This window comes from Rosa chinensis, chromosome 5 (genome assembly GCF_002994745.2).
Source record: "Rosa chinensis cultivar Old Blush chromosome 5, RchiOBHm-V2, whole genome shotgun sequence".
Classification (NCBI taxonomy): domain Eukaryota; kingdom Viridiplantae; phylum Streptophyta; class Magnoliopsida; order Rosales; family Rosaceae; genus Rosa; species Rosa chinensis.
This window is the reverse complement of record NC_037092.1, coordinates 21447242-21469178: the sequence shown is the minus strand read 5'-3', so window position 1 is coordinate 21469178 and position 21937 is coordinate 21447242. Positions and strand designations below refer to the sequence as shown.

At 41.8% G+C, this 21937-nt stretch overlaps 1 protein-coding gene and 2 long non-coding RNA genes across 3 annotated transcripts; all 3 read right to left on the bottom strand.

Moving 5' to 3' along the window:
- Positions 1–135: 135 nt before the first annotated feature.
- Positions 136–4027, bottom strand: LOC112201490. Its single transcript, XR_002936775.2, has 3 exons — positions 3803–4027; positions 3605–3703; positions 136–442 (listed from the first exon to the last, which is right to left on the bottom strand). It is a non-coding gene; the product is annotated as an uncharacterized LOC112201490 (long non-coding RNA).
- Positions 4028–4492: 465 nt separating this feature from the next.
- LOC112203413 (phytosulfokine receptor 1) lies at positions 4493–5371 on the bottom strand. The gene has a single exon (XM_024344383.1). It carries the CDS (start codon positions 5369–5371, stop codon positions 4493–4495), a length of 879 nt encoding a protein of 292 aa, XP_024200151.1.
- Positions 5372–9641: 4270 nt separating this feature from the next.
- Positions 9642–11333, bottom strand: LOC112166962. The gene is made up of 3 exons (XR_002923512.2): positions 11099–11333; positions 10434–11010; positions 9642–10316 (listed from the first exon to the last, which is right to left on the bottom strand). It is a non-coding gene; the product is annotated as an uncharacterized LOC112166962 (long non-coding RNA).
- Between the last annotated feature and the right edge of the window lie 10604 nt (positions 11334–21937).

Genomic DNA, 21937 nt, shown 5'->3' with positions numbered 1-21937 from the left:
TTAGTTTAAAAATTTGAATGGTAGGATTTGGCGGAAAGTGTAAAGAAGTTCAAAGTGTGGTGATATTGACCACGTTAGGTCAGTTAAAATGGCAACCCAAGGAATACTAAAAATAATGGGTTTTAGTTCCAGCCATCACTTTTGTGAAAGTACATAATAACGAAGTTTTCAATTTAGAACAATCCAAAATAAGACTCATGAAACTCAAGTTGGTCTCGAACACTTGGTACACCAAATAAAAATTAACGGAAGGAACTAAGCAAAGATTGAGGTCATTACAATCAAACTGTCACCTCAAAGAAACAATGACAATTAAAACAGAGGTGATTAAATATGTGAATGTAATTATACCGAAAGATTTAAGGTGAATACACAACACCTAGCTCAATCCTGAAGTCCTCCTCAATCCTTGATTCCTTGTGCACAGTACCTACAAGACCAACTATAGTAGGGGTGAGCTTTCGTCCTCGCTGCTCAAACATCAATCCTAGCTAGGTTTGAAAACCAAATAGTAATTGGCGCCAGTTGAGTAAAACGAAATAAAATCGATAGAAGCTTTTCCAATGTAAAATAAAATGGAAATCCAAGAGTACCCCGGTAAAATTCAAACCCGATGACCGGTCTAATACTAGCCAACTACATCCTCACCGAAGATTTAAATCTTCAACAACAGGTGAAGAGCAGCGAGAGTGTCCATTTACGCCGTACCACCTAGATCTAGTGTCACACCTCAAAGGATGTCAAACACTATCCCGTCCGTATAGCCCCTCCGGAGGTTTAGGGGATCAAAACCCAAGGAAGTCGTTATGCCCCGCTCACTCTCAAGTCATCCTCATCAACTCAAGTAAGAAAATTTTAGAAAGCATTTACAAACAATAATAGAATTCAGAAAAGCCGCTAACTAGGGTGAGCCTCCCTACCTCGATTGTTAATTCATGGTGACATATCGATGCACATGAACTTCCTATACTGGTTGATTATACGCATTTATATGCGTATAATTATATCTAAAACACTATAAATAAGCAAATCTCCATGTCAATTAATATGTAATTAATCTATTTTTATTTACTTTGTAGAAAATAAGCGGAGTTGCGGAAACGAGTCAAAGTGGTGCAAATTGAAGCAAATTGAGTTTTCGACAAAGAGATCAACGAAAGTCAACTTCGAGGCAATTCATTGGAAGGGGCAAAACTTGTTTGCACATAAGCAAATGAGACGGAAATGAAAGGGGCAGCAGATTTAATTTAATTAAACTAATAAGCATTAGTTTAATTGAATAATGATGGTAGCCTAACTAGAGCAGCTGCATGTTTGGCTTAATTAAGACATGGGCTATTCAATTAATCATTTCTTATGTCCATCCACATATAGCGAGAAGCTAGCCTGATCCATTTTTTTTGTCTGCTCTCCCAGCCACACACGGACCCCATCTTTCTACTATTAAGTTTTTTTTTTTTTTTTTTTTTTTTATCGCAGCCCATCTCCTGAGCCCATGGTTTTAATTAACCATATCTCTCTCTCGCATCAATGAGGGACGACCGCATATATATATACCAGCCAACCCTTCAGAAAGGGAGAACACAGAAACAGCGCCGCACCCATCCCCTTTCTCTCTCCCACCGAACCACCCACCTCCAACCATTTCTCTATATTTTCTTCACTATTCCACCACAAGACTTCATCAATTCCACAAGATTCAAAGAGGAGCCCAAACATCAAGAGCTTCATAAACATCAAATTTGGGTAAAAGTGGGAGCCATAAATCAAGGCTAGCCATAATTGCTCTATAGCAATTTGTAGCTTGTTCTTGTTACTCTCTACTTCTCTTCACTTTTTTCTCTTTCAATTATGTATTTTGATGTTAGTTTGGTGATGGGTAGTGAGTAGTTTTGTTGTTGGGGGTTAGGGTTGTGTGCCCTAGTCCAAATTTTATGTAAAGAATGCCTATTTTAATGTCATGATGCAATTTAATTTGTTGGATGCTTATATCAATTTTTGTTAGGTTAAAATGCATGTCTAGGAGCCTAGTCAACTCTAGGGTGTGTATTTTGAGCATGTCTAGGATGGAGTTAGAGGCTTGACCCCCTCTAATTCTTAAGCTAGAAACCTTCAATTTCGTATTCGAGGGGTTATAAGCATGGTGATTTACACCCGTTGCGTGAATGCGTGGGCGGGTCGCTTAGTAGTCTAATTCCTCGATCTTTAGGCCTCTTGATGTGAATTAGAGACCCTTGAACCGGCTCTAATTCATGCCAAGTGAGTTCCTACGACCCTTGAACCGGAGTAGGAATACCATGAAAGGGAATTTCGGTCCTTGAGCCTTGAATCGCCTTGGATACGACTACCGCCAAAGTAGGAAATTTGCATCTACATTAGATTAGCTTCTGACACATGAGATTTGGGTGAAGGAACCTCCCTAGCACCCGACATTCCCATTATATTGTTCACACTTTTCTAGTTTAATTTCCTTGCATTTTTATTAATCGCTTTACATTTTATTACTTTTTGTTAAGTTTAAATCCACTCTCAAACATTAAATCCATCGACTCATTTGTGTATACCCATCTTGAGGCTACAAGTTAGTGGCTTTGAATAGGCTTGGTGTGAGCTAAGCCGAGCATTGCCAAGGCTTGGTGCCTTGATTGTTTATAGTCTTATTTTACTTTTTATTTTTCTTGTGTGCTTTTAGTATCCTACCGCCAATTATCTTGGTTAGGTCCAACACCTAATCCCCGAGGTACGATAAACTAAGGTCCAATTACTTCCCTTACTTAACAACGATTCGTACGCTTGCGTAAATGTGTATCCAAGTCACTGGTCCTCCATCGATTTCAGTCCAAAGCTTGGCCAAAGTCCTAGTATAACAGAAATTGTAGATTTTCAATCTCATACTCCATTTTCTGTGCAACTTTTACGATGTCTAAACTCTCAATTCACTCATAACTCATAAGGACAGTAGTGACATATCAAGAAGTGGGATGAAGATAAGGTTTGAAATGAATATCTTACAACTCTGTACACTTGGGAACTCAGTGGAAGGATTTGGAACCAAATGTACAAGAACAAAGGTTGAAATGAAAGGAACTGCTAAGGTTTGGAAAATCATTAAAATTTCAAACCAATGACAGTGAAACTTTCCAGATTTAAAGGTAACAGGTTAAGGTAGAACATACTAAAATTTCATCCCATTTGGAGTCGGAAAGTAAGGAAAAAGATGAATACAAACTGACTGAACTGTCAGACTAAAAATCTCAGCAGCGTAGTTTACTTTGAAAATCACCAAGAATTCAATCTAACTCCAACTGAAAAGAAATCCATCTTAAAACGAAAATTTAGGTGTCTATTTTGAAACAAGTCCAACTCAAAGGGTGAATCCAACAATATCAAGGACAATTTATCAAACAGTCTACAAGGCAGATTGTAAAAGATGATCTTTTCAAAAACTTGAAACAGAGTAAGCTAATATTGCACAAGAGAATGAGATAAGATTTTGAGTGAGCTTAGAGGCGCATGATATCTAATGATCACTGTTATTGAACTTGAAACAATATATAGAAATTGAACAAGAAGTAAGATATTCGATGTACGTCATGAAACTTACCAATTAGCACTCTTGTAAGTTTCAGAGCAAGATTGAGGTGAAGATCTCATGGGTTAAACTAAACATCACTGTAGGAACATGACCCATTGCGAGGATGAACTGAATTTGGAAGAAAATTGGACATACAAACACAAATTAGAACCAAAATGGCAACTATATATCAAAACAGGATTTTTCCTGAACAATACACGGTTTTACCTTGATTGAGAACAATCCAACCGTTGCATTGTTATGATTTTCGAGCACAGAATAGAAGACATGATTTCGAACAAGTTTCATGAAGAACTCTGGATGAAAAGAATCCCAGATGTAGTACTAATCATCCATCGAAGTTGACTGACAGCAATAGTAACGAGACAGGATGTCATCCATGAAGCTTCCTCAATTTTGGTTCAGAAGGTAAAAAGCAAACAGAACAATAAGGTCGGCATGAGTGAACGCGTGGCTAAAGTCTAGGCTTTTGTCTTTTTTTGAATGCCCCAGAATACGCCACGTGCCCTAGTGAATATATATACAATTCTAGCTCCTTCAATAGCCTTCAGAAGTTCAGTAAAACAGTTTAGGAGTACCCAAAAAAATAAACGAAGAGTACAACGAACTCCTTCTCTTGGAAATGCACACTTGAGTTCAAGAAATTATGAAGCATACTTCTCACAGGGTCTCACACCTTTGACATAGTCAACTACTTATTCCCTTCTATATATAGCTGGTTATATGCTTTGGAGACCTAGCTAGGCATGTGGTTTGGGCTAAAAGGGGCTGCAAAGGGAGAGTGTCTCCAAGTCTCAGATCAATAAAATGAACATGCATTGATTTCATGATATCATCCTTACATGATCAAATTAACTCCAACTGCAAACAACGAACTCACAGATATCATTATCTAGTTCACATTGAAAGTTCATTTAGAAGCTCAACGACCTCTCTCATTGGGGGCCTCCCTTTATCATTATTAAAAGTGCACAAACAAGCAATGGACATATATTGCTCAACTATAACTTTATCCAAATCCTGCCTTAGAATCCTCGAATCCACCATTTCCATTTGGCGATTACTTGTGATCATTCGCTTGGCCCATTCCACTAACCCCCTTTTCTTGCCATTAAGCTCGTTGAGTAGGCTTGGGCATCTCCCCGTTGCGATTTCCAGCATCAGAACGCCAAAACTAAACACATCCCCTTTCAAGGTAGCCACATTGCAACCGACTAGGTACTCCGGAGGCATGTATGCTATGGCGCCATCGGTACAAGTTGACACATGCGAATGCTGTGATTCAATCCTTCTAGCGAGCCCAAAATTAGTAATATGTGGCTGAAACTCCAAGTCAAGTAACACATTTTTGGCTCTAATGTCCCTATGAACAATGGGGGTTTCCAACCCATGTAAATATGCTAGCCCATCAGCCACACCTCTGACAATCTGAAACCTGGTTTCCCATGGTAACGAGTTATCTCGAACTTCAGAGTCATGCAACAAACAATGAAGATCGCCTCTCTCGATGTACTCATACACAAAATGTCCAACCGAGCTGTACCCCAAGAGCTTGACGATATTTGGGTGACGAAGCTTCCCAAGCGTTTCGACTTCAGCCCGAAACTCACGAAACCCCGGGAACTCTCTCGGGTCAAGCTTCTTGATGGCGACGGTGAGACCGTTGGAGAGTTGAGCCTTGTAAAGCAGGAAGCAGTCGCCATAGCCGATGATCATGTCTGAAGAGAAGTTATTTGTGGCCCTTAGCAGCTTAGCCATGGAGAACTGAGACGACATGCTTTTGAACACTGAAAATCGATGATGAACCAAAGCTAAGGATGAATTAAGAAGCTTGACTGTAGGAAGAAAGAACAAGGAATTACAAGAGAAAGTTGGAATAATGGCAGGTTCGTCAAGATTTAAGTAGGTAAATGGTTCAGACTTCAAACCAAAAAAGCATAGTAAAAGAGTCGCATCGGGGACGGGGGAACCCAAGAGAATGAAATGAAACTCACTTTATGTGTGCTTTTCACACATCCACATCACATTAGTATATGAACCTCTTGTTCAAAATTTTTCCCTTAATCTTTTAGTTTTTTCCCTATTTATTTAGTTTTATCTTTGTCTACTTCCGCCCTGCGATTTCATCTGCTGCCTTTGGCTACTTCCTTATAACCCATGTAATCGTTTTGGAGGAAGGACATTTACTTTGGTATTCCAAGTTTAGATATTTAATTCATGCTTTGGGTATAAAATTCAACGACATGATGATTGTTTTAGGTACTCAATAGCAATGGATTAATGATTAATTAAATGCTAAAATTGTTTTTACTTCTGCTTCAATGTTTCATAATTACAATCAGAAAATGAACTTGCTACTAGTAGGAAAAAGAAATCTGAAAAGCTTATTAGATGGATTCTCCCTTCTGAAAATTATATCAAACTGTACTTTGATAGATATGTTATTCATGAATCAAGATCATTCAGCAGCCTCTAGTTTTATCTTTAGAGATTCTAATGGCTATCGTATTCTAACTTCAGCAAAAACTATTGAGAAAATATTGTTTTAGTAACCGAGGCCCAATCTCTTCGCACAGGACTAACAACTATATTTAGGGTTTTAAATGTATCCAAATAGAAGGTGATTCAAAGATTTTAAATGACAGCATTAATAATCACATTACTACTCCCTGGAGAATGAGATTTATTGTTAAAGACATACGTAATCTCAGCAAAGCTTTTGAAAATATCTCTTTCAAGCATATTTAGCGCGAGGCGAACTTCCTGGCATGAGGAAATGGTATAAGCCATGCTCAATAAAGCTGACACCAAAATCGGTACCAGAATAGCTCTCCATCGATTATGGAAAAAGGTGTTGTGACTGATGCCAAGGGTGACGCTCTCTCAACTAGAGGTGGCAAACGGGCCGGCCCGGCCCATTTTAAGCGGGCCTAGTCGTGCTTCGTGCCGTGCTTGGGCCGACCCATTTATTATCGTGCCGGGCTCGTGCCGGCCCATTTACATAAACATTAAGCCCTGCCCGAGCCCATATCGTGCCGGGCCGTGCTCGTGCCGGGTTAATAACCGGCCGTGCTCGTGCCTACCCACTATAAAACACGATTTAAAAATCTTAATTTGAACAAATAAAAATTAATTTTATTTAACTATTTAGAAAATTAAAATAAATTAAGTTCTACAACGTTTTTCTTAATCTTAGCTTTTTAAGATTAGATTTCTAATAATTTTTTATATTCCACTATAAGAAAGAAAGAAAGAAAAAAACTCAAAATATATTGTTTTTAGTATATTATTGTGAGATTAATTTTTATTAATATAATGAAGATTTAGTATCTATTATTCTTTCCTTCATTCTATAGTTGTATTATTATGAGATCAGTCTTTATTAATAAACATATATTTAATATTTAGAAAAAAATACTTATGTCAAAACAATGATATAATGTTTTGTTTCATTATTTTGACAATATAAAAGAAAGCATTGGTGGAATTGTCATGAGATTTTAAATAAAAAAGTCTCATATTCAAATCTCATCATTGTAGTTTTTTAATATTTTTAAAAACAAAATGAAATTTTGTGTTTGTAACGGGCCGGCCCACAATATATCGTGCACGGGCCGGGCCGGGCCGGGCCAATGGGCCAATATTCTTAGGCCCAGCCCGACCCGTTATTCTAACGTGCTCGGGTCTGCCGGGCCACTAATGGGATTGGGCAGTGCCGGGCCGCTTTTAACCGTGCCGGGCCCGTGCCGTGCTCGTGCTTAGTGGCTCGTTTGCCACCTCTACTCTCAACTCTAGCAGAGAGAGATTGCTAGGTATTTTCATAACTAATAAAGTAATAAGTGAGCATTATATAAGGCCCCAGGAATTACTCAAAATAATCAACTTTACAATAAAAAGTTTTGTATATACTTGTAGATAAGGTATGTTTACTGAAAGAAGTGTAGACCAAAACCATATCAGATTTCAAAAAGAGCATCAATGTACTTGTTGACAATCGTGATAGAGCTCATAGTGAGATTTTTTTTTTTTTTTTTTTTTTGAGAATGAATGAAATTTTTATTCAAAGGAGTAGTAAATTATAAAATATGGAAATGACCGGTGGTGGATACTAGATCCCCACTCTCCTCCCTACTAACCAAACCAGTTATGAGTCCGTCACCAGCGATGACATCCATGAGCCAAGAAGGCTCAACCCTGTTGAGATATAAAAAAAATCGGTAGCTACATGGTTGCCGTACAAAAGAAAAAAAAAACACTTGCAATGAATCACATTCCAAATCCCACATGGATAAGCTTGTTTTATCTTTGACCAAGTTCAAACAGCAAGCAAGGGGGGCTATTCAAATATTTTTCAAAGTCTTTTGGCTTTGAATAACGTCAAGGATAAGTTCTGCTAGCTTTGAGCCTTTGACTATTCAAGTGTTGATTAATATCTCAACCAATTCAAACATTCAAAAATAACAAGTGATAAAGATATGGTTGTTATTCAAATTCAAATACAAGGCATCAGCTATCCAACCACTATGAGAAAAATTCAGCTACCGTTCCCAAACTATGCTGCCAAGGCTAATTTGATACCCGAACTCTCAAAAGTATCAATATGATACTAAAGACCTAAATTAGCATCAATGTGATACTTCCGTTCAAAATTTCTGACGATACCATTTATTTGCTGATGTGGCAAGCACGTGGGTCCCAAAAAAAGTGAAATGACCAATTTACCATTTTTTTTAAATTCTTTTTTTTTTTCCTTTTCTTTTCATTTCTTTTTCTTCCTTCTTCTTCGTTTTCATTTCTTTTTCTTCCTTCTTCTTCTTCTTCTCAGATTTTCTTCTTCTTCTTCTTAGGGTTTCGTGGAGCCAAGCAGCTTGGGGCTGAAGCTCCCAATCGAACCCGATACCGGTCGAAGAACCTGCTGGTGCCGAGATGATCAATGACCTGTCGGCGTAAATTGGGGCCGCCGAGTTGTTGAGTGAGACGAGGCGGTCAGCCGGAAGGTACCGTGAGAGAGAGGCCGTCGAGCAAGATAGCGATCTTGGCGCTGAACGGGAGGGACTTGAGTGATCGAATAGGGAAAGCGATGGGAGGAGGTGGTTGGTGGAGCTGGGTTCGCCGAAATTTGGTGTGTAGCGAACCGGTGCCTTCTCTTGAATCCGTTTCTTTTCTTCGGCTTGGGTTTTGTTGGGCTGTTCGATTTTTCCTCAAATTGCAGGCGTAGCCTACTAATTTGGGTCTTGGTACAACGTCTCTCTCTCTCTCTCTGCAATTTTGGGCATGTTAATTTGTGATTTGTTTAGTTAGTTTCTCTATTTAAAATCAGATGGTTGAAGATGTTAGAGTTGACAACATGGTTGAAGATGGTGGAGTAAAGATAGTTGAATTTGATCATAGGAATGAAGACAAAGCTTCGGGATTGAGTAGGGGTGAAGATGATGAACTGGAGAAGGGTGAAGATGATCAAGATTATGATTTTTAAACTCTTGATTTGGACTCAAGATTGATTCATGAATCATTTTGCAATTTCTTCCAAAATGTTCTCTCACTTAATTGCTACTCAGCCCTTTTCATTTCTTTTGGTTCTTGTTCCTATCATGTAACATCGTGGTTAATCCACAAGAGTGCGAGGGAGATGGATTTGTAGCAAGAATTGGAGAGGATCTTGATGGCGTTAGTGATGGTTTGGGAGGAGGAGAAGGATAGGAGAGAGAAGAAGAAGAAGCCTTTTTTTTTTTTTTAATTTCTTGGGAGAGAGTCACCATCGTCGTCGGACTGATCTTGGGCTAGAAGAAAATCCCAGACGAAGAAGAAGAAGAAGAAGAAATGAAAAGAAAAGAAAAGAAAAAAATGAATTACCAAAAAAGGGTAAAAAGTCAATTTTGCCTTCTTTTTTTTTTGCCATGTGCTTGCCACGTCAGCAAACAGACGGTGCCGTCAGAAATTTTAGACGGAAGTATCACGTTGATGTCAATTTAGGTCTATAGGTATCACATTAATACTTTTGAGAGTTCAGGTATCAAATTGGCCTTGGCAGCATAGTTTGGGGACGTGAGTTGAAAATTTTCTCAACCACTATTATATAAAGGTGGCCACGCTGAAGAGAAACACACAGAGGGATAGAGAGATAGAGGAGAAAAATATTCAAAAAACAAGCTACAGTCCTGCCAAAACAAAGTGTGAAGCCAAGCAGATCCATCAACAATTCAAACCCTAGAAGGTGAAGCTCAAGTATACAATTTATGTCGTGCTCTTTGGCAGGGAAATACTGTTCAGCAAGCTTGTTGTCAACAAAAGATAGGTTGTTCTTGAACAACCTTTACTCTTTTGTTGTGACTCTCTTAAGCTACCAAGAAATACATGGTCGTTCATGAACGGCCCGGCTTCATGAAACTCTCCTCTTGCGTTTAGACTAATATGGTCGTTCATGAACGGCCGGAGTCTCAACGTGCTTGGCTGCTGCAGTTTCTAACGCTGGAAAGTAGAGTCATTCATGAATGGCCAAGTTCCAACGCTAAAAATCTGCACAAGACGCCACACTTTCTTCCTTCAATCTCAGCAATATACATCACACAAGAAGCTCCCCGCCCTGCCTCGTTTTCCTTCTTCCACCATAGTAAAAGCCTTGCACCACCACTTCCCAAAACAAGCCATACAAAGTCAATCAACCAAGAGAAATGATCAAAGCCTCACCCTTTAAAAGTTGTTTTTAATCCTTCTCTGTGACCTGCAAATAAAAAAAAACAAAAGAGTCAGAAGGCAGAGTTGCAGACAAGAGGAAAAGAAGAAAAGAAAAGAGACAGAAGGAAAGAGCTGTAGGCAACTATTTCTTTGCAATGCTTACCTCTGTAAAATTGGCAGCAGGGCTTCGTGGTCAGCTAAATTTGCACACATGAAAGCTTTGAATTGTTAATTAAAAAACAAAGCTATGTGGATTTAATTAACAAGAAATACAAGATGAGACAAGCTAAGTTGTAATGGTAAATGCTTTGTGAAGGGGTGACGGATTTAATTAATTTGGTCAGCTATTTTGAAGCGGTGATGTGATATAATTAAACAAGTGGGCTGTAGAATGGTATTGAATGCAATTTTGACCAAGACATACATGCTTAACCGTGCTCATCTTTTAATCAAAGAAGAAAAATAGGAAAAGACAAAAGTGCTTTTAATCGAAACGGTGGTGTGAATGTGTAATAGCAGGTGGCACAACAGCAAAATGGGGACAACTTTAAGTGATCATAGACAAAGCAATTCAGATCTGAACACTTGTTTCGTGGTGGCAATTATGTTAATCGAAATGAAGCGGTGCCATATACATGATCCTTTTTCATTCAGAGTGGTGTACCGTACCAGAAATCAAATTGGTTCATGTTAACATTGCACACCAGTCGCTCGTCCAATTGCCACACCAAATGCTCAATCTGCAGCAGCGAAAGACATTAGAAATCTTGTCAATGTTCAGATCAATAAAACCCCAGCTGAGAGAGATGACAAAGATGGGATCTTTACCCAATTTCTCCGCACAATAGAGCAATTTCAGATTTTGCCTGTAGGAGAAGGGGTATAGAGCAGAGCGACGGAGCCCTCCCTTTTACTGGGAATACAAGAAGGTATCTCCTTCTCAAATTCGAATTGAGATCGACCCCCATCTCTAATTTGGTATCTATCCGCTTGGGATAACTACGCCTAGAAGAAATCCAGCTGATCAGTTTGGCCAGAGTGAAGATGGAGTCTATCTGTTTGGTCTCATGGATGGAGCAAGCCTTTCATTTGGGCCTGACATTAAAGCTAAAGGGCCTGGAAAGAAAGATGGGTGTCCAATACATGGGCCTGCTGAATCACTCATTCACGAGTTTTGAAGCCCATTTTCAAACAGTTTATCTCGACGTTCGGGCCCGGCCAAATTCATTTGCCAGACAACACAAAAGTCCATTCTCACGGCCCAATAAAAGTTTTGATACATTGGGTACTCAAATTAAATTGGAGTGTCTGCAGAAGAAATACATTCGACGGATTCAAAATAAATATGTACATCCGCCAACACAAATTTTCCCAACACCAGAAATACATATTCTCAAGAACTACAACGGTTTGATCCCTCCTTGAGGGTATGTAGGCAATTTAGCGATCCACTAGATGCAACCGCAAGTCCAAACAAAAACCCTGACTCCCTGGTTCATCTAATTCGAATCTCTGACCTCATCAGTCAAACACTAGGAAACGTCATAGCCTCCCCAAACAAATCCAAAACAAATCGAATCCCTGGTTCACTCACACCAAATTCGTCCAAACACTATTCCTATTCCAAAAAGCCATACCCTCCAATGGGTCATTCACCCATTGGAAATCTTGATCTACGGATGGCTTGATCCATCTTCAAGGGTACGTAGGCAACCCATTCAGACATCTAGGTTCAGCCACAAAAACAAACAAACACACAAATCCCGACAATTGATTTCTTCATAATAGGAATCAAGGGTGTTTCCCTGTAATGGGGATTGTAATTAAAAACACATTCTGTCTCGAATGGGTCGAACCCGAATTAATTAAAACTCTATTCTTTTAATGAATACGAGTGAAATTATGTTGAGTGACATTTACGCTCACTGTATGCAATTTTTCCTCAACAAACCCTTAACCAAACATACCACCCATTATCACGAGCTACAAATCCTGCTACTACATGAGCCGCCATATTAGCCCCTCTAGTAAAGTGGATAATATCATTGTTGCAAGAAGACAAACCCAAAGAGCTATAGGATTTTGAATGATTCTCCAAGCTTGTTTTGCTAAGAGAGAGTTGTTGAATTCCTCCAAGTTTCGAAACCCCATACCGCCATCTTTTTTGGGAAGACAAAGAAAATCTCAAGATTTCTAGTGCAAACCATTAGATTCCTAACTTCCCCACAAAAATTTGCTAAAATCCCATTGAGTTGGGTGCAGAGAGAAACTAGGAATTTAAAGCAAGCCATTGGGTAGGCTAGAATTACTGTCGCTATAGCTTTTATTAGAACTTCCTTGCCGGCCTGACTAAAAGTAGCTTGCTTCCAGCCTCTCACCTTCTTGGTGATAGAATCCTTGATATAACCAAGAGCAGCTTTTCTAATTACCATTCAGTTGACCCGATTCGTACTGAAGGAGGGTTGGCTCTGTTTTGGAGTGATTATGTATAGGTCACAGTCCTTGACTCGACTCCCAACTATTTTTCTACTCCATGACTTTAAGGCACGGCTGCATCCTGAGAGATTTGATTTCCATACTGACATTGCAAGAAGCAAAATCCACTTTACCCTGCAACGGGAAAGTGTTGGCAGATGCATAGCTTCTGTTAATGTTTGGATCCGTGGGGATCTAATTAACGATAAGTGAGAGAGAGAGAGAGAGAGAGAGAGAGAGAGAGAGAGAGAGAGAGAGAGATTGACACGAGATATATAGTGGTTCGCTTCCCGCCTTAGCGGGAAACTACGTCCACTTGAATGTGTACTAGTGTGTCGAGCCTTGCGGCCTAACAAGATTACAAGAGATGTAATCGGATTGGTTGTAATGGAATGAATGGTGTTTAAGTGGGAGGAGAGTTCCTTTTATAGGTGAAGGAATGCTCTTCCTTTACATGGTTTTCGATGTGGGACAAGCAACCACACAATTCTAGCTAGTCCAAGAAGCTTGTAGAAAGCCATGTTGTGGAGGCATCTTGGCAAGGACGGGAACGTGGCTTCCCGGCGACGGATTTGCCTCTTCCGGATACCGTGGCGTAGCTTGAACATAGGGCTACAAGATGCAAGTAGCGGTTGGGCCTCACCATGGCTTGTGGGTGTCCCAAAGAGGGTGTTAATTATGCTTGGTGAGATAGCAAACTAGCCTTGCTAGTAGAGGTATGTACAAGTCCCCGAAGTCCCCAAGTAAGAGGAGCTTCTTGGTTGGGGAGTTATACACATGATGTCACCAAGCATAAGTAACCGGGCGGTACGGAGCCCCTACAAGTCCCCGAACTCCGTAAGCAAGAAGGGACTCGTGAACCTGCAAAACAAAGACAAAAAATAGGCATATGTAGGATTCTCGTTGCATTGGGCAACAAATGTGAGTTGCACTTATATGCGTTGGCATATACGAACGTACGGGGTGCATGATACATGTTGATGTATACACTCGAATGGCGCCGAGTACGATCGCTTATGACGTACAAACTCGAGAACGCGTATGGTCGTGTGAGCATATGGATTGCATATGATAAATGTAAGTTGCATAAGCGTTTGTAATTCGTGAATGATGAATGCTTGAACGCTTGTGTTTGTTTGGTTGTCGCTCATATTAATGGAACGCGAAAAGAATTCAATTTGTCGCAAGTGACAAATGGTAGAAGAATTCAATGTTCCATTAACGTGTGGTGTGTCGAGTAGACATGAGTGTAAAGCTCGTGGATTGCCGGGCAGGCATGAGCGGGAAGCTCGTGGGTTGCCGGGAAGGCATGAGCGGGAAGCTTCGGGGGTGCCGGCAAGGCATGAGCGGAAAAACTCGGGGGTGCCGGGAAGGCATGAGTGGAAGCTCGTGGGTTGCCGGGAAGGCATGAGCGGGAAGCTCGTGGGTGCCGGGAAGGCATGAGCGGGAAGCTCGGGGGTGCCGCGAAGGCATGAGCGGGAAGCTCGGGGGTGCCGGGAAGGCATGAGCGGAAGCTCGGGGTGCCGGGAAGGCATGAGCGGGAAGCACGTGAGCGGAAGCTCGTGGGTGCCGGGAAGGCATGAGCGGAAGCTCGTGGGTTGCTGGGAAGGCATGAGCGGAAAGCTCGTGAGCGGAAGCTCAAGGGTTGCCAGGAAGGCATGAGCGGGAGCTCGTGGGTTGCCGGGAAGGCATGAGCGGAAAGCTCGTGAGTGGAAGCTCGTGGGTGCCGGGAAGGCATGAGCGGAAAGCTCGTGGGCGGAAGCTCAAGGGTTGCCGGGAAGGCATGAGCGGGAGCTCGTGGGTTGCCGGGAAGGCATGAGCGGAAAGCTCGTGAGCGGAAACTCGTGGGTGCCGGGAAGGCATGAACGGAAAGCTCGTGAGCGGAAGCTCGGGGTGCCGGGAAGGCATTAACGGGTAGCTCGAAGGTGATGCCCTGAGGCATGAGCGTGACCGTTGCTAATTATGCTGGGCTGTACGTACAAGTCCCCGAAGTCCCCAGTCAAGGAAGGTGTTCTCGCGGGTTGATACCAAAGCGTAGCTTCGTGCCGTATATCAAGCATAATTAGTGCGAGTGCGTCGTCCATCTAGAATTGGTTGGAGCGAACGCTTTTGCCCTTTCGGGTGGGCCCCTGCCAGGCCCTGCGAGGAGTCCCCCACTCCTGGCTATAGACCTCCGGATGGTCTGAAAATTGTTTGATGAGGGGAGCTGCGCGGAGCAGAGGGTGTTGGGTAGCGAGCCCAATCTTAGATACCCAAGCGTCGGGGTTAACTGCCGGATCAATGGCTGCCGTGGGCTGTGTTAACTAGTCCCTAGCTGTTTTCTCGAAGGAGAAACTTGACTGCAATGCCGCGTAGCGGTCATTGTCATTATGAGGCGTTGCCTTACCGCCTGGCGGTTTGGTTGAAAAATGATAAACACATAGAGAAAGTAATAAAATTTTGTTTGAGTGTCCCATACTTATTTAATTTTGCAATTAAAATAGAAGCATGGCATATGTGCATAGCATGTACTTGTACATATCTAGCATGTAAGGCCTAGAAGGTGTTGCCAAATCTACAAAATGTCGTAGGCATGCTTAAAAGTTATGGAAGCATGTAAAGATATATCAAGTGTGATATTGTATAAGCATGCTTAGAAGTAGTGAAAGCATGTGATTGGCATGACATTAGCTCAATTTGAAGGAGCGTAAAAGATAAGATAGAGTTACTTATCTTATGCCGATTTGGAGGCTAGCAGAGTTGGCCGAGCATGGCGGTCCATTGCTTGTGGCGGATAAAGTACTCCGATAATATCCGTCAACCCGTAGTTGAGGTTGAATGCTCAATAGAAATAGTTGAATTTCCTTCGAACAAAATAGGTGATTAGTACATGAGTATGTAAAATCAACACTAATACTTTGCATATGTACTTTGATGAGATTTTGAGCAAAGTGTATATATGCAAAATTGTAGTCGGCAACAAAGTTCATGCTATTTTGAAATGTGAGAGTGCCATTCGGGATGTAGAGCCATATATGCAAGATTGAGGTGAGCTAATCACAGTGCAAATATGTGGGCTTTAGGACAAAATTTGACAAAGTCTATAATTTAATTAAACATTGGTATGCCCTGCATGCATACTAGTTTGAAATTTTGACCCGTTTGTTTGTGGCCATGCCTTGTTTAATCAAGGTGGAGCATAATTATATATATATACGTGCATAATTCATGCACCTCTGCCATATGCATGCATGATTAAGTCAAAGAAGTTTTGACATAACTCATGGGTGTCTGACATATGTTTACCCATTTGATAATTGGCTCAACAGTAAAGGTGTATTTGTCCATAGTTGATGGAGACGTCGCACGCGGCCAAATATAAACATATATATACATGAGGTGTAGGTGTGGACAGACGGCAAGTGTGTGTGCTCACAACCTATGATAGAGAGCAGAGGCATGTGGTGTGCAGCTGTGCATATCAATAAAGATAGGATAAGGTACAGAGTGAAGGAAGACTCAGCTCTTTTTTTTTTTTTTTGACTGTTCTGACCACCACAGATTGCTGAAGCGCGAAGACATGATTGAAGGGAGGTGCCCAGATGCCCGCCAATTGACTAATTGAAGGAGAACATAGCTTGATGGCAAAATCAATTTCTCAGGTATCAGAGTGAGCTCCAGAAGGCGAGTTATACAAGTTTAAGTGGGCGGAGATGATGAGTAGATATTGATGAGGGGATGACGGTGAAGACGCAGTCGAGTTCAGTTGACCGTGGTGAACCTGTCAGTTTCAGTTCGCGGTGGCAATCCCGACAAGTTGGCGAACCCGTCAAGTTCGAGCCTCGTGGCGAAGTCGATTGGCGGGCACACCTGGTGGAGCTTTGTTTAGAAGAGGTACCAGGCTTGGCGAAGTTGTGTCAGCGGGGCGGAGCCTTTGGGCGGGTCAGCGGATCAGCGGTACTTGTCCGGCGGAGCCTGGGACATCAGCGGTGACCTTGATGCTCCGTTAAGATTTTGTTAGCGGTGGTACCTAGCTGGAGGTTGATTGATTGGTTGTTCAGTTGATGCTTGATCAAAGCTTCACGGGTAATGACTGAGCTTCACTCTTCTTGACGCTGGAGGTTGGCGGGTACTTGCTCAGCGGTGGTGGGGGAATTGGTTTTCAGCGGTGACCCGAAGTCAGCGGAGTCATGGAGTCAGCGGAGGCATGGTGCTCCTGACATGTGCAGTCAGCGGAAACCCAAGGTCGCCGGAGGCTCAGAGAGAGGCGGAGACAGCAGGCCTGGAGCTCAGCGGAGCGGAGGATGGTGGAGACGTGACCGGACTGGAATTTTCGATGGCTGAGTTTGGGGGTCAGCGGTGTACAGTCCGGCGGATATAGTCTGGCGGAGGATCGAAGGTCGGCAGAACTCAGAGCTCAGTGAAGATGGCAGACCTGGAGCTCGGCGGAGTTGGCTAGCGGGTTGTCCGGTGGAGCTGCTGTTGCTGGCGATACTCTGCTAGCGGTCTCTAGTCCGGTGGAGACTTGGATGGCAGAACTTTTGGCCGACGGAGTCCTTGTCCAGCGTAGCAGAGCTCTTGGGTGGCGGAGTTCCTGGTCGGAGGAGCCTTTGTCGCCGGTGGTTGGCGCTTGCAGTGCCGCTGATGGATGGCTAGCGGCGGAGCTAGCAGGAGGATGGCCAGCGACGTTTGCTGGCACGTTTGGAGCTTGCTAGCGGAGTGCACTGGTCTGCTGGCGGTGGTGACCAGCGACGGTGCCTAGCGGAAGAAGCTCTGCTGAGCGGAGTTTGGAGTTCAGCGAAGGCGCTGATGATTAAAGCTTGCTTCCTAGCGGAGCTTTGGCCGCTGAAGAAGTGTGGCGGATACTTGCCGCTTGTTAGCTGTGTACAGTGTACAGTGTGGCGGAGGATTTTCCGTCGGAGGTTGGTTAGTAATCCGTTTCCAGCGGAGGATGGCCTACTGGAGGTAGCAGTCGAGCTTGCTGGCGGTGAAGCCTTGACTGGCGGAGCTCCTTTTGGCGAGTAGGAAGCTAGCGGATGATCGCTGAGCGGATGTTGCTTTTGCTGGGAGTAGCTGGAGGGAAAATGTACCGCTGATGCATGATTCGAAGAATGAATATGGGTGCCCAGAGAAATTTTCTGGGTGTCCATAGCAAATTGGCAAATTTTTTTTTTTTTTTTTTGGTGTAGCGTTGACTACTTGAGCTAGCGCTGACCAACCATGGTCAGCGTTGACCAACCATTGATCAGCCTTGCTCGGCGTTGACCGGATGCTGACAGGCCAAAGCTCGTGGTAGGTAACGAAGCCTTTGTGTGTCGGCTTCCCACAGACGGCGCCAATGTTAATGTTTGGATCCGTGGGGATCTAATTAGCGTTAAGAGAGAGAGAGAGAGAGAGAGAGAGAGAGAGAGAGAGATTGACACGAGATATATAGTGGTTCGCTTCCCGCCTTAGCGGGAAACTACGTCCACTTGAATGTGTACTAGTGTGTCGAGCCTTGCGGCCTAACAAGATTACAAGAGATGTAATCGGATTGGTTGTAATGGAATGAATGGTGTTTAAGTGGGAGGAGAGTTCCTTTTATAGGTGAAGGAATGCTCTTCCTTTACATGGTTTTCGATGTGGGACAAGCAACCACACAATTCTAGCTAGTCCAAGAAGCTTGTAGAAAGCCATGTTGTGGAGGCATCTTGGCAAGGACGGGAACGTGGCTTCCCGGCGACGGATTTGCCTCTTCCGGATACCGTGGCGTAGCTTGAACATAGGGCTACAAGATGCAAGTAGCGGTTGGGCCTCACCATGGCTTGTGGGTGTCCCAAAGAGGGTGTTAATTATGCTTGGTGAGATAGCAAACTAGCCTTGCTAGTAGAGGTATGTACAGCTTCTATAATAGCCAAAGCTTCTGCAGCCATTGCAGAAGGGGCCATCTTCTATATTGCTCTGCCCGCAACCAACAAACCATTCGAATCACGAGCAATTGCTGCTATTCCACATAAAAGAGTCTTTGAACCATAATGCATTAGTATTAATTCGAATGGCATTCATAGAAGGTGGAATACATCTTGAGAGGCAAGGAAGAGACTGAGTAAGATGTTGCAATTGTCTTGGAATTGGAATCCCAGGCTTGTTTGCTGCAATAAACTCATTTGTTGCATGATAAGAAGACAAAGCAATCCTGATAGGGTCTGGAGGAATATGTTTATATAGACAATCACATCTATGTTTCCAACATCGCCAGAGAAAGAAAGATATGTATGTAGCAAAGTCACTCGATTTCTCTAATTGACTCACAGAGAATAACCAACTGTCAAAAGAAGTAATGGTTTGGAGAGGGACTTTATAAGAGAGAGGATGAGCAAACCAAGCATTTACAATTCAAGGACAAGTCAGGAAGGCGTGTTCAATTGACTCATCATGATGCGAACACATATGACACTTAGTAGAGGTGGCAATGTGTCTTCTAGTGAGAGTTCCCCCTGTTGGAAGAATTCCATGGCAAGCACGCCAAAGAAAGTTCTTAATTCTCGGAATGGTCTTCAACTTCCATATCCAATTCCATAAGAGGGACGGGATATTGTAAGACCTGTGAGGATGTTGAAATAATTCTCGATGCACTTGCAAATGTTGGAAGTGATACCCCGACTTTACAGAAAACTCACCATTTTTGGTGTGAATCCAAACAAGAGAATCAGGAATTCTTCTATCAGTAATTGGAATGGCAGAAATTAATTGAACTTGAGCAAGGGATGTATGTGTGTGTGTGTGTGTGTGTGTGTATATATATATATATATGGGGTGCAATGTCCACTAGATTCCAAGTGTTGGTATCCCAATTTATGAGGGAAACCATTGAGGTGTGATGATATTGCTGAGGTAACAAGAGACTTGATGGAGGGTTAGAAGGGATCCACCGGTCTCGATAAATATTAACATCAATACCATTTCTGATATTCCATTGAGAACCCCGAAGTATCAAATCTCTTCCAATGAGCAAACTAGACCAAATCCAAGATGAAGAAGAACCTTTTTTGGCAGTAAGAAAGGAAGTAGACGGATAATATCGTTGTTGCAGAAGATGGACCCAAAGAGCTGTAGGATTTTGAATGATTCTCCAAGCTTGTTTTGCTAAGAGAGAGTTGTTGAATTCCTCCAAGTTTCGAAACCCCATACCGCCATCTTTTTTGGGAAGACAAAGAAAATCCCAAGATTTCCAGTGCAGACCATTAGATTCCTAACTTCCCCACCAAAAATTTGCTGAAATCCCTTTGAGTTGGGTGCAGAGAGAAACTGGGAATTTAAAGCAAGCCATTAGGTAATCACCTCTGCGCGTTCTCTCTAGAAACATTGAGAGTCAGTGGCGCTCATCTCTCCCACCATGGGCGCTTTTGCCCGGAGCTCGTCTCCGATCTGAGGTCATGTGCCTCTCCTTTCCCTTTATTGTCTTTCCCTTTATGTTGTTTGTCTCCTTGTTTCGTCTTCTTCTTGTTTTGTTCCTCAAGACCCAAACCCCCAAATTTCCAGATTTCTTCTTCTTCCTCTTAAACCAGTTGCTGTCCCTGTGGGTCGCCCTCTCCAGCGACTCTTATCCTTTTCCTTCTGCCCTGACCTGTAAATATGCTCTTTGGAGTTTTGTTCAAAACGAAGTTCTCCCATTAGTGCACCGGGTGATGCTACAAGGGTCTGAACATCCTTTGGATGCCTATCCCTTAGGGCTATGTTTGGTACTGCTGGGCTTTTCAGAAAAGCTGTCTTCTGCTTATTTCTGAGAATAAGTGGCTGAAAAGCAAAGTAGCTGAGTGTTTGGTAAACTAGCTTTTTATAAGAGCTGTCAGTGGCAAAAGCAGTGACAAAGTGTTTGGTAAACTCAAACTGACTTGTGCTTTTTGTTTGTGGAATGACCAAATTGGACATAAGAGATTATTTTGCCTTGATTGTTTGGTAATACAATGTTGTTCAAATGCTCTTGTTATTATTTTTAATCTTTATTATGTCCTTATTAATTTTTGTTAACTTTCAATTTTTATAAATCATAGTGACCATATGATTACTATTGGACAATTTAAAAAATAACTTATACAAATATATTAGTAACATTAATAAGAATTGAATATCCGGCTCGCATCAAATATCATAACATATTTAAATGTTCACGTTTTTGCATGCATTCATCAAACTTTGAGTAATGCTATTTCCTATTGTTTCCATTTCTTGTGCACCATGACCATGATATTCTTCTTCTACATCATCATCCATTTCTATCCCACCACTTGACCCATAACCTTCTTTTTCTTCACTGCGGACAAAATGTCTATCATCAACAACAGACAAAGAAAACAAGGAAGCTATAAGAAAATGAATAAACTATCTGGTACTAAGCTAAGGGAAAGAAAAATTGAAGAGAAGAATTTAGATGGAGAAATACAATTGGTCAATTGATAAAGGCCAAAACTACATGATAAGGATAGGAATAAATCCTAAGATTAGAGGTGGCAAACGGGCCACTAAGCACGAGCACGGCACGCTTAAAAGCGGCCCGGCACGGCCCAAGCCCGTTAGTGGCCCGGCACAACCCGAGCACGTTAGAATAACGGGTCGGGCTGGGCCTAAGAATATTGGCCCATTGGCCCGGCCCGGCCCAAGCCCGTAATAGGCTCGGCACGGCCCGAGCACGACATATTGTGGGCCGGCCCATTACAACATACAAAAATTCATTTTGTTTTTAAAAATATAAAAAAACTACAACGATGAGATTTGAATATGAGACATTTTTATTTAAAATCTTATGACAATTTCACCAATGCTTTCTTTTATATTGTCAAAATAATGAAACAAAACATTATATCCTTGTTTTGACATAAGTATTTTTTCTAAATATTAAATATATGTTTATTAATAAAGACTAATCTCATAATAATACAACTATAGAATGAAGGAAAGAATAATAGATACTAAATCTTCATTATATTAATAAAGATTAATCTCACAATAATATTCTAAAAACAATATATTTTGAGTTTTTTTTTCTTTCTTTCTTATAGTGGAATATAAAAAATTATTAGAAATCTAATCTTAAAAAGCTAAGATTAAGAAAAATGTTGTAGAACTTAATTTATTTTAATTTTCTAAATAGTTAAATAAAATTAATTTTTATTTGTTCAAATTAAGATTTTAAAATCGTACTTTATAGTGGGTAGGCACGAGCACGGCCCGACA